This window comes from Lonchura striata, chromosome 4 (genome assembly GCF_050655825.1).
Source record: "Lonchura striata isolate lonStrDom1 chromosome 4, ASM5065582v1, whole genome shotgun sequence".
NCBI lineage: Eukaryota > Metazoa > Chordata > Aves > Passeriformes > Estrildidae > Lonchura > Lonchura striata.
Window position 1 is genome coordinate 21,964,238 of NC_140706.1, and position 13,692 is coordinate 21,977,929.

The window sequence follows — 13,692 nt, forward strand, 5'->3', positions numbered from 1 at the left end:
AGGCAAATCACCACCAGTGCTATTCCATGCTTGGCCAAGCTTTTAAGAAAAAATACTTGGTAATTTACAATCTATTCCATTAAGATGTGGTAGTTAAACTTGACATTGTCAAGGGTACTGAGTAATTAAGAAAGTGTGTGTTTGAGCACCTTTGCATACATTATTAATGTAACATCTTACAAATACATGAACACCAGGAGGTGAAGTAATAAAGTTTCTCTCAGTCTCATTCACTATGTTCAGACATTTGACTGGAATAAGATCAATACACTTTAATGCTGAGTAGTCTAAATGAATTAAGTTTGCCTTATGCAATTGGGATATAATTAATATTTCAACTGTTTGCTCTGAAAGAGCCCGATCACAAAAGATATTGGGGGAGAGGCAGAGGTGGGGAAAGGAGGGACTGGAAGTTCTATACACAGTATGTATAAAGCTGGCAAAATTAGCATGGAAGACTGCAGGTAGCACCATTGAAATAATAACATGCTTAGTTCATAAATGGCATATGTGCAACATACAGCAACAAATACACAAATTTAAGTATCATAAAATACTTTGTAGAAAAAGAAGACAGCAGATTAGCACAGGAAATGTGATCCAAGTGTTCCTGTATAAAATTTTGCTTTAAAATATATATATATGCTGTCTTGAAATATTCCAGTAATCTTTTCAAAGTACTTTAGTATAGCTGAGGCCACCAAATTACTCTAGAAGTGTTTTTTATAAAGGTATTTCACTCTACTGAAACAAAAATCTCACTGCATCTGAGTAATTCACTGCTATCCCTTGTTTGCTTATTTATTTTGCCCCCAAAAGCCCCTAAACTTTCCAAACCATTATATAGAGTGCTTTTCCCTCTGGATATTTAAATCCATCCAAAAGTAATGATATCTCAAAATACATGTAAAATTTCCATTTCAAAATATTTGAAAGAAGTTAAGTACCCTTTAAATAGTCCCAGAACAATTCCCAAACACAAATCCACAAAAGTAATAGCATCAAGTAAGAGTTTTGTTTTTTGCATATAACAGAAATCAAGGAGGTTTATTTACATACTTTACTGGGAATACATCATCTAGTTCTGGGCCACATTGCTTATATAATAGGCATTTCCAACCTTAAGTGAACAGCTTTACAGACATCTTACTATGTCCAAAGATGGTTATATACTGTATGAAAATGGAATTTCATGTGTAACAAGTGGTTGTTCTGAATATATTTTACAAGTCAGCATATTTTTATAATATCCAAGGCAAAGGTCTACAAAAAAAAAGAAATTGCAACCCTCCAAAATGTATTGCACCAAGATGGTTATATTATAATTTATGAAAAAAATTAAAATAAATTTAGAAGAGAAATACAAAAATAATAAAGAAATACATATTTTTAAACTCAGCTAAGAGCATAAAAATGACTGAAATTATTTGAGCCAAACCTGATAAGAAGGATTTGTTCACTGATGCTGCATTTCTGTTACAGCCTGCAGCAAATGTTTACTACCAACTATAACCCATAAAAATGGGATTTGATAATGGAAATGCTGAGAGACCCCAGAGCTATAATGGCTCTGGCATGTACTGCTGTAAATACATATTGCACAATTCTTTTCTAGGCATTCATTTTTATTTGTTTCCATAAACAAATCATACATGTACTGATATTGATTCCACATATTACAGCTGTAGGTTGATAAAGCATTCAATTAGAAGGCATATGAACTTCCTTGCTACAATTTAAATTTGTAATCTCTATCAATACCTGGCTAAAAATACTGTATAGGACAAAAAATCTCAGATCACCTTTAATCACAGCAACACATCCCAGACATCATTCATTGTCTTTTTGTCAGTTTTTTATCAAGTGGTGACTCAGAGATGTCTGAGAGCACACAGGCTGTAAGAGCTGCTAGTGAGACTTGAGAAATGTTCAAACAAATTAATCTTTGGGAAGAATGGAGGAGGAGGAGGAAGAAGAGTTGGGAAAATAGCCTTATCATTTTGATATTTGAAAAAACTATTGTACAACAATTTACATTTTTCTTACAAAGTTTAGAGTTATCTCCAGTTTCACTTTATAAGCTTAAACCAACTGGATTCCAGAAATATTTTTAATACTATAAGAAGCTATATTTCACAAACGTAATTTATCAACTGTGATTACATGGCTTTTTGGCAATTTTTAGAAACACACATCTTCAACTTACCTTCCTTATCCACACGGAAAACAAAAGTCCTGTGGGATGTGACAACTTCAAACTTATTCTCCCCATGAACTCTTACTGTTGCTATTGCAGAGAGCAGTATTATTCCTTTTGAGAACACTTCCTGTAATAAAAAGACAGTCAAAATATTTAATTATCATGGCATTTTAAATTTCTCTGATGTAACACTACTTGTCATGATGTTTAGGGAGCTCACCACACTTAATGTAACTGACTGTGTTAACCCCTTCACTGCTTACCCCAGCACACCTGAAAGACATCCATACCACATGTTCAGTATATAAAGCTGGGGGAATGCTCACAGTAATTAAGCAGAATAGAGTCCTGCTCTCCTGGGGATGGCCAAACACCTGCCTGTCCATGAGAAGTGGTGGATGAACTCTGGTTTGCTTGTGCAGAACTTTTGCTTTACCTCCTGAAGAGTCTCTATCTCAACCCACAAGTTCTCTTGTTTATTCTCTGATTCTCTCACCATCCTGACTGTGAGAACAGTGAGTAGGTTGGGGCGTGGTTGCTGGCTGAGGTTAAACCACAATAATCTAGGGTCAGCACAAATTTTCCCAGTATTTTTAGATTTCCAACTAGGTATTAGGACAACTGAATGGAACACAAATGCAAGATGGGAAAAAGGAACTGCTACAAGTACTTCCTTCAAGTAGCTCACTTTTAAAGTAGTTAACCTAAGGGTTTGGGGTGGGGGTTGACAGGAAGGAAAGCTGAAGCAGACGTGCCTTTCAGAAATACATCTGTATTATTTCTGGATTCCAGAGTTAATGCTGCTCTTGTCTCCACTATGCTTTCATCAGTTCATTTTCAGAGCAAGACAACTCAGATATACTGGTGAAATTTGATTCAGATGCAGTAATAGTCTGAGTCACACCCCCCCCCCCTAAAGAAACTGTGCTGTAATAACTTCCCTTCCAAAGTATAAATTTTTGTAACAGACTCATACAAGCACTCAAGAAACATTGTGAACGTGAGGCAGGAAGGATGATACACTGCACCATTTTTTTGTTTACTGAGTTTAATATACTAATGTTGATTCACTCTGAGGTACTAATACATGTCAGAAAACATAGTTCAGCAGATAAATAAATAGAAATATTGAAACACAGCAGAAGTACGCATGTTACTATATAGTTACACACAAGGAATAGTCAGAATTACCATAGAGAGAATTACATAGCTATTTTTATTATGGCTATATTTGTTAAAATAGTGATTTTAACATATTTTTAATGAGGTTGGATATTAAATTAACTACTGATCCTTCCACGGTAAAACAAAAATTTTACATATACTGTTTCTATAGGTGTTCAGTTATAAATATGTTACGGTGTTTGCAGGCATCTACTGGCTGTATTTGGTACTACTGCAAGAGAATAACAGACTGCTGGAAGTTACAACTATTTGATTTCATTCACTCAAAAAGAAAAGTCAATTTCCTTTTAAGCTGAGCATAGTTTTGCTTTGCTATTTAAACAATCATCCATCATCCTTTTTAAAGCTTTGTTCTCCAAGGCATACAGATTTTCAAGTACAGTTTAAACCACAATAATTTTCAATCTATCTTTCTTGTGCAGCAGCTTTTCTTTCATGTGCAAAAAAAAATGCCTGTTACAAAGCTCTTGTAGATCAAGATACAATATCTCTCTTTGAAATACTCCAGACTAGAAATTACGTGAATTATTTAAGACTATAGAAAACAAACACAGCCAAGAACTTCACAGCCATTTGTTTTGTTACTGAGTGGTGTAAACTAGTTTTAGAGCTGCTAAGAATTCTCTGACAAAAAAATTTCTAGCAGGGAAAAGCAAAATGTTTGGGTGGGTCTTTTTAAATTGGCTGGTTCAGCATAAACTTTAATTTTCAAATAAAGCCCCACATCACTCCTTAATGGTTGTGATTCAGAGACGACCTAATGGACCCTGGAAAATACCATTTTGGACTACTTCGGTTTTACTTCCACAACTGATTAAGTATGACCTATTTCAGGAATGACAGTGATTCATCTGTTTTGCAGTGAATTTTGCTCTTGCTCACTTATACTGTGACACAAGAAAATGCTGAAGTTCTCCACTTGAAGAGTGAAATCTTTTTCCTAAATCACTAATGTATTTGTCAGGGATGCTGTTTTAAATAAAAACCTTCAACATAACCAGCAGTTTTTGCCTTACTATAAAGTGCATGGTAAAACATCAGATTTCTGTGAAAAGCAGGAAGAAATTTGAAACAAAACTTGTGCATATAGGGTAGATGAAAAAGCAACTCAAATTCTACCTTCTCCTTCTCAGTTAACCACACTCTGTTGAGACAAAGCCACAAGGGATGTTGCTCTGATTACTCAGAGCTTTCTCAGGACAAGGAACACACAAGAAATGACAGCAACACCGATTCAATCCAAAACTTTCCCTAGGTCAGATGCTATTTGTTAAAAGCTGAATCTTTTTTTCATGTATGCAGATACAAAGTAAAGAAGAGCTCTCTATTAAGTAGAAGTTGATACACAACTAAAGCAAGGTTAGAAAAAGATGTAGAAAATTGGTGCTTAAATCATTCAAAGAAACACTGATATGGCCATTTTCAGGAATAATAGTCTCTGTGTCTTCCCTCTATAGTCTCTGGTTATTTCACTCTTCATTAGCCATGCAATAAACTTCCCCTTCTTGAGAACCTCACTCCTCTCTAGCTCCTAATTTGAATGACAAATAGAGCTATTTAATATTGGTAGTGTTTCTGGGTAAAATAAACAGTTCCATTCCACTGAGTCTAACCTTCTCTACTTATAAATAAGAAAAATATCAAGTATGATATACTTGAAAGAACTATACTTGAGAGAGTAGTATGAGAACTACTTTTAATTGATACATGAAACCAAAAGTATAACATGCTTGTCTGTGTTGGAATGTCCTAAGACAAACACAGATTAGAACAGAGAGAACTTGCCATTAAGTTCTAAAATTAAAACAACAACTTCCCCACTTAAATATATAAATGGCCAGCTATGTAGGTAGGAAGGGGAACATGCACAGCTTTGCAAGGAGCTCAAGGTGCACACAGGTCTTGATGGGTCTGCAAATAGTTGTTTATAATGTCAAGGTAACAACACACAAGCAACAGTAGGAAAAGGCTGATATCCATCTTACATGAAATATAACCACCCAAGATGTGGAGATAGTGATCCAGCAGAGACCACTGCACCAAAAACTCATTTTCTTGAGTGACACCACTGCTCATTCAGCACAGTCCCATTGGGCACTAAGAAATACTCGTACCTAACTATGTTTTCCTCCTATCTGCAAACTATTTTGAGTTTCAACAAATCCTCAGTTCCCAGAATTTGCTTCAGGCCTTGCAGTTCTCAGATGCAACATTTCTTCACCTTTGTGACTCGCCAAGTCAACAAGTCGGACACCCAGATTTGGTCAAACTGTATACACAGAGACCAAGCAGCTTTTCCTTCAATACCCAGAGTGAGGCTTGGAGTCAGATTCCAGGAAAAGTGAGACAAAGAGGCTTCAACACAAGTGTTTGCCAAGCTGCTGATAGCCTAACCTACCACACAGACCTTTTAAATAGAGGATGAAGAGTTGGTAGCTTCCTATATATCATGTGACACTCTAAACATTCATTTCAGCAGAAGGGAATACTTCTGGAATCTCTTATGACAAACAGACACATAACAAGTGCTATTCTAGCACAACTGACCTCCAAGCAACATTTTCAGTGACTTTCAAAAGGAAGGAAAAAAAATTCCCAGTGTAGATAAAAGACTAAGTTCTTTATTAGCATTTCTTTTCCCTAATTATGTTACAGATAGTGTTAAGCAAATCCCATTGCAGTATTTTTTCAAGTCTTTCTTAATGATTAACCCTGCTTTTCTGCTCCTCTGAAGCTGTGGGATCAATATACTGCAAAGGGGTACCACTTTTTGTCACTGTAATCCAAACATTATTCACCTTATTCTATTGTTCCTTCACCTACAAAATCACGTCTTCTGCAAGTGAAGCGAAGTAAGCAAGTAAAAACAGATTGTTTTAAGTTTGCAGTCAGTAAACAGAAATACCAATGTAAATAATTTTTGAGCTTTTTCTTAGTTCCCCAGCCCCTCAGAAGATAAGAGTCTCATCCTACTTCAGTTCTTACATCCTCTCCCCATCATAAGCCATCTATAGGTCTCTTACCACCAATCAGCATATAGTTTCAGAACTTTTACCTAAAACTGTATTTTCCTAACGTAATATGCATCTTCAACAGGAAATGGTTTCCAGCATTTAAAATAACACATATGCACATGGAAGGGAACCTTAACTTCCCTTAACATGCATATTGTACAATCATCTATCACTTTTAAGTCTAAGAAGATCTTCACTACTTCCAAGAGGAGAAATTAATTAGTAAACCACTGAGCAAAAGAAAAAGAATTGTGTAGTGCTCTGAACGGCAATTACATGTAATTCCACAAGAATATACACTTTGTTGAAAACCATGATTTACAAATGCATTTTTGTATCACATATAAGAAGTGAGCTACTTTAATCAAAGCAGTTCATGAGCCTGCAAATGTTTCAGCAAGATTCAGTCCTCAGGTACAGAATCAAAACCAGCCCTACACATTGTAGTACTGTTTTTGAACATTCCCATTCAAACCTAACCTAGTTCCATGACAAGCAATTATGCACAGAAGACAAACAGGAAAAAGACATTATTAATCAAAGAGTCGACAAGTGTATATGTTTGGGTTGTTTCATTTTTTTTTTTTAATGGTCTTCCATGCTACTTTTAATTTTGCTCTCACAATCTCCACTATGTCAGGTTCCCATGACAAGACACATGGCAAACACCATCAAAATAACATCTCTTAAAAGTGTTTAGCACGATCCTGTTCTGTTATAAAAACAGCATCAGTGTCAGTTTCTCACTAAAGTAAAAAAAAAAAATCAGATGCTATCTACCTAGAAAGGTGAGTAATAAAAGCCCTTCTAGGAAAAAAAAGGATGAATACATGAAGACAAGGACACCTTAAAATGCTTAATTACATCTCACCCTAGCATTTTAGAATTGAAAATTAACCTAAGATGGATATTCATTTCTAATTATTCAGATTCTAATTACAGTACTTTGCATATTACACAGATGCATTTTGTTCTGAACGTGACCAAAACGTCTCTTACCTTTTCATTATTGTAATAAGAAATGCTCTCTCCATCAAATTTAACCCAGCGCTTCTGAAATACTCGTTTCCTGTGAATCAAAAATTAATACAATTAATATACAGCTAACACTGATTTTAAGAATGTTTCAATCACAAATTATAGAAAGGTCAAATCTTGTTTAGCTTTCTGTTCAAATGAATATTCAGAACATAGAGCATAACTAAATGCCACAAGCTCTATTAAGATACTGTCCAAAAATGAAAGCTAAGAACCTCAAGTGACCATCTTAGTGTTGTGCTTATGACAAGGACATCTCTGTTTACAGGCTATGGTACCTCCAGTCATTCCATGTCAACACATCTCCTCAAGACTCTGTCTTCTGGCCAATGAAACAATAGCAGGACACTACATCTCCCAAAAAGTACAACATGAAATTTAATTTTCAATGTGTGTTATCAACTGGACCTCATTAATGGAAAACTTTCATTGTGCCATTAACTCATGCTCTATAAAGACATTCTAAAAATATATTCTTACATCAACCTGAAGTAGTCCATTACACTCACTAAAAATGTTGACAGCTTGTTAGTTATCACCTAAAAATGTCTCAGTTCTAAAATCTATTAAACAAGTTAATTAAGCAAGAACAAGACCCCATTAATGTATTTTCCCAACATTATTTCCTTTCCTTTTAAATGATTGCTCTGCATTAGGATTAGTAGACTGTGATAGCTTATCAAAACTTTAATCAAATAGCAGCTCTGGCTTAATTAATTTGCATTATATGACTACAATAAATCATCATTTTTCATAACCTGGAAAGGCCAATGTATCATCTACTTTGCATTAAAATGTCAATAAACTTCAAGATTATACAGGGACGAGTGAACCTAAGTACCACATACAATGTGACCAAACTGAAAGACTGTTCAATTATAGTGAATTAACTAAAAATAATTATAGTGAACTAAAAAAAAAAAAGAGAGCCCTTACTTTAATTACATGATTTGTAGCAATTTAAGAAAACAGTATAAATTCTTTTCCCCAAAGAGTCACAAACTGCTGGGTGTAAATTGGAGCTTTATAAAAAGAATGGGAGGTGAAGAGCAGAAGAAAATATTCTGTTGACGGAAAATGAAATAAAATATGAGAGTGAGTTTGAAAAAATAGTTTGAAAAAAAATTATTTTAAAATTTTGGTTGGGTTTTTTTAATTCTTCAGATGTTTGAGAAATGGTGTTGTAAGTAAAAGAAACAAAAATGTATCATTCACTGAACCACCCCTGAGAAAAAGTCCTTGAAATGTAGCTTTGGACTGTCACTGGAACAAGGCTAATGACCATGCAACTTTTTTACTCAGTACTAACCACTACTGATTTTGTGGTTAACTCCTTATCTTTCCAAATAATATATTCTCATGCATCACTTTCTTGAAGTTTTCGTAACTTGTTTTCAGCTCTATCCCTTCAAATAGAGCAAGACAAGCCAGCTGGAATCAAGAATTATACTTCTCATCACACTGCTAGTTAACTGCCAAAAGTGTTTAAAAGAAAATCCTGTAAGTAAAGTAAAACACAAGTTACAGCTAACTGCAGCTCTCCAATAATTCTAAAAAAAAAAAAATGTGGAAACACTCTGTGGATAACTATTCTTTGGTAAATGGCAATCCATAAATGTGGAAGAAACTTCCAAAACAATTTAAAAAGGAAAGAAAATAGTTTTGAGCACATTGAAATTCTGTGATGGTAAAAGAATTTTATTAAACCTATTATTCCTTCTTGTTAATTACCTTCAACAATGCATCACTGTATTGACACAAAACCAAAATAAAAAAAGATATAATGTCAAATCAGATTCCCTAGAAAGGAGCAAGAAAAAATTGGAAATTGCTATACAACAGAGCTTCTTCCAGTGAGTTCAAATACAGTTGTATTCCAAAGCAATTTAATAACATAAATGTCTCACTAAAAATAAAAATTATACACTGAATTATATTGCTAAGGATTATTATGGCAACAAATAATCAAAGGAAAGGCAAAACACTTTAATAACTTTCAGCACAGCTCAAAGAACAGCCCTGAGAACAAAGAATGCAGATCTACTAAGGCTTGAATAGAAGTGCTGTAGGTGTATTATAGCACTAACAAATACAACAGTTTCAATTTCTAGATGCTAAGTCCTAATGAAGAGCGGAAATAGACTTAAAAAGCAAAACTGTGCTACTTTCAGTACAAAAAAGGATTCACAGAATTCATAAGAACATAAGTCATAAGAAAAATGGAAACTGAAAACTACAATTTAAAAGGAGGAGGTTAGAAGAATTTCAGAGTTAGCAACTATTTATAATGGAAAATCTGCTAATGAAGCATTCTTTAGTGAAAAACAGTCTAATGATAGCTGGAGTTTAAAAATCAATTAAAATAAAACAAAGAACTTATAACAAATCAAATATAAGATATGTTGTTGCTGTTATTGTTGTCATTTAACTCCCAAATGTGACAGAGAGAATTCATTTTCTATTGTGGTTCCTTCTCTTCATTATTTGAAATCTGAAGACTTAAGCTCAGATTTCTACCATCAAATTTTAGGCACAAAAATAAATTAAAAAGGAGGAATTCAGCCCAGGTGAACTCTAAACTCAAAGCTCAAGTAACACAGACAGAAAGCAACAGGGCCTCCAGTCACACTAATTATTAAATTACAATCCATGGCCAAATTAGTAAAGTAATATTTCAAAATCAGAGTTTGTTTTCACTTACTTTGCAGCCCACAAAAAATCGGCAAAAATGTAGCAACTGGAAATACCAGCACAACTTCTTTCTATATTTTTTTCGCTATAGCTCATGAGTAGAGATCAACAATTTTAAGAAAAATATTTTTCCTGAACACATCTCCTAAAAAAACTTTAGGATAGGTAACATCATTAAAAAGTTTTAAATTCACAAAAGCATGTTGGTCTTTCAATGAAAACAATTCCCTTTCCCTTCCCCTTCCACTATAAATACTAAGCAGTGACTAAATACAAACTTCATATCTCTCATGCAAACATTCATTGTCACAATTACACAAAAACCACTGCAAATACCATACCCTTGAGGAGATAATTTATCCAGCCATCCTGCTTTAACTTTCTTTACTGATGGTCCATAAAAGCAAGCATATGGTGCTATTGATTCATTTCCAATCAAAGTCCGATCTCCACCAAATTGCCAAAAATTCATTTGCTCACTGGCCAAGTGATCAGAATCTCTACTTTGTATCTTACTGCAAGATGCTGAGTGTCTTTTGGTTTTATTTTTCTTTTTTTTTAAAGACAAAGAATGTTGTTCCACAGTAGAATATACAGATTCACTTTCAGATTCTTCTGGTGTTAACGATGGGTGTTCCTGAGACAAGGATTCATTTTTTGTAAATTCTTTTGTCTTCTCTTTCTGATTACTAAAATAAGTGGAAAGGAAAAGTGAATTTTACTTTTAAAATGTATTACTATAATTCACAAGTACATAAAATTATTAATTAGAACAAATACTGGTAAGATGTAAGTATGTTTATAACTTGTATAATCACAGTGAACCACAGACCTGCTAAATACAATCTATCTTATAACTGTGACCATCTTGAATCCTCCTTTTCCATTCAACAGGAGTAGTACCATGATAACACTCCTTTGGAAGCCTGAACAGAAATTTAAAAGTAAATTCTCTTTCCTCAGAAAACTAGCTCTGCTCTTTTGAATACTTTTGATGGCTTGCATTATAACCTGTCTCTTCCCTCTCCCACCTCAACAGAACCTGGTGCAGACTGGAAAACTAAGAAGCGCGTTAGTTCCCACTTCATCAAACCACTGGCCACTGTCTCCTGACAGGAGTGGTGAATGTGTTTTAGTTTGTGCTTGTTTGGATGGGTTGGTTTTTTTTCTTAATGACAAAGTAAATTATGACAGCAGTCAGACACAGCTACAAGACATATAAAAATGGATCTTGGTCTTCCTTATTCTATCTGGGGTAAACAGGGACACTCTCCAAATCGACAAGAGATTCTGTAACAGTTTAAAGAGTCTCAGAACAGCCACAGTTCCCAGGTTTGCCTCATACAGGATGGGGTAAAGCCTCAAACAGAAGAAAATTAATACAGTCATGGTTGTGCCCTCAGAGCCAGAGATTCACTTGTGACATCAGTAAATAACATTTTCTTCTTTACATTTTGAGTTTCTCAGTAATTCTTATTTAATACCATAGACTCTTGGAAGAAAATTCTTCATTCATTCCTAGATCCAATTTATTTTCACAAGCCAGGGATTCATTTCCATGAAGTTCCTAGAAAAGAAATAGATTGTAACTAACATTTGTACTGAAGGAGTAAGTGATGTTTAAATTACTGTAGATACAAATCTCACAAAAACAGTCTAGCTAGCAATGCTGTTCTTTCCCCCATTTTCAAACATGCACTTGAAAGCCGATCTTTGTATTCTAAGAAATGTTATTTTCAATATTTAAGCATGGCCCAAAACACCTGATACAAACAAATCAGATAAAGAGATTCAGTATATAGAAATACCACTGATCTGATTTTTCTGAAGAAACCACTGACATCCTGGTTTTGTCAGGGACAGAGTCTATTTTCTTCCCAGCAGCTGTACAGGGCTATGTTTTACATTTGAGAATGAGAATAATGTTGATAACACACTGATGTTGCTGGGTACAGCTTACTCAAAGTCAAGGACTTTATAGTTTCCCATGCTCTGCCATCAAGCAAAGGAAGCCAGGAGGGTGCATGGCCAGGACAGCTGATCCAAGCTGGCCAAAGGGATCTTCCATAGCACAGAGCATCATGCTTTCTCCTTTCCACTAGAGTTCCTATCAGCATTAGTATTATTATTATTATTACATTTTGCTTTGTAGTAATTATAAAACTGGTCTTATTCCACCATCTAAGAGAACTGTTTTCCAGTTCTCACTGCAGTGGGAGTGAGCAAGCAGCTGTGTTCTAGTTACCAGCTGCTCTAGTTGAACCCAGTTAAACCACAACAACTGAATATTTTTTAAGCTCAAGAGACACTTCTTATATGCAGGTTAAGTACCATTTATGATTTGCCACTGCTAGCCTATCTTTCATAACAAAATTTCTTCTTGGAATAAATGTACAGCCTTCACAGAACACTAAAGATAAAATAATGGCAAATTCAAAATCCTAAAGCAACACTGAACCCAGACATACTCAATGTATCTCATTGGGTTTTTTTGGGTCGTTTCTTGCTAAGAACTTCTTCCTAAAAGGCTCATCTATTAACTTTTTCTTAGAATTCTTTATCACACTGCTTTGTAAACTGCTTGCAGCGTACAAAATGTCAAGGTTAACACTGCTTGTGAACATTACATTTGACACTCACTAAACTTAATCTGACAATCATGTTGCACTCCTAAGCTTTTCAATATGTCATTATTCCTTTAAAAAACTCTAAATTTAACATCTTCATGCTTTCTGACAGAAGTGTTTTAATTAATTCATTTAAGGTTTTATGTGTATGCAACCAAGCTGAACAAGAACACTGCCATTTGTTTTCTGAGTAGCAGCTCATAATCTTGTACTTGAGGACTGTACCTTGGCAACATGGGAAGGCAAGACTAAAAAAAGACATAGTTCAAAGCAAAGCAGAGGAAATGTGCAGCAAAAATGCAGAAATCAGTTTGATGCTAGGATAAATCTAGGTGAACTGTCTTCCTCTGCCAACCAGACCCATTATAAAAATAAAAACCCACCAAAACCTAACCACCCACACATCACAGTACTATGCTGCAGCTAAAGAGCTAAAGGGGCTAAAAAAAAAAAAAAAAAAAAAATATACAAACTCCCCACACATACAAATCCAACCTAAGAAACCCTACAAAAAACTAAGCATCAATATACCTTGTAAACAAATTAAATAGAAAACTCAAAAGCAATCTATCCACTGTTTATCAAGTATTTGCATTGCCTGGAATCTCCCAAAAGAAGGGGAAATGGCCACACTTCTGCACAGTAGTTAAGATGCAAATATCATGGTACATGAAACATCTTCAGAGTAAAAATAGTCAGTATCCTTTATCTTCATTTGCTTATCAGGATCCAATTCAAATCCATCCCCACTGAAACTACATGGTAGTACCTCTTCCTGCCTGTCACAAACCATTAAAACAACAGTTTGATGTCCTGCTTGTGCTCACGCCATACTCTTCAGTACTTGAGTGAATTCAGAGAGCCACATAACTTCCAAGCAATAACTAAGAAATGCATTTCTATTGTCAGTAGTATTTAAAATGTAAAAGTCCACAAA

General features: G+C 34.7%; 1 protein-coding gene across 10 annotated transcripts in view; it reads right to left on the reverse strand.

Annotated features, from left to right (window-relative positions):
* ARAP2 (ArfGAP with RhoGAP domain, ankyrin repeat and PH domain 2) overlaps nt 1–13,692 on the reverse strand; it is a 144,134-nt gene that overhangs the window by 114,186 nt on the left and 16,256 nt on the right. For all 10 annotated transcript variants that reach the window (XR_014955079.1, XM_085578571.1, XM_085578573.1 and 7 more), the window contains 4 exons: nt 11,613–11,695; nt 10,470–10,817; nt 7,399–7,468; nt 2,207–2,327 (listed from right to left, as the gene is read on the reverse strand). Coding sequence is in view for 9 of the 10 variants with exons in the window: in XM_085578571.1 (XP_085434697.1) it covers nt 2,207–2,327; nt 7,399–7,468; nt 10,470–10,817; nt 11,613–11,695 (622 nt within the window). In the remaining variant the exon portion in view is untranslated. The remainder of the gene's footprint in view (nt 1–2,206; nt 2,328–7,398; nt 7,469–10,469; nt 10,818–11,612; nt 11,696–13,692) is intronic.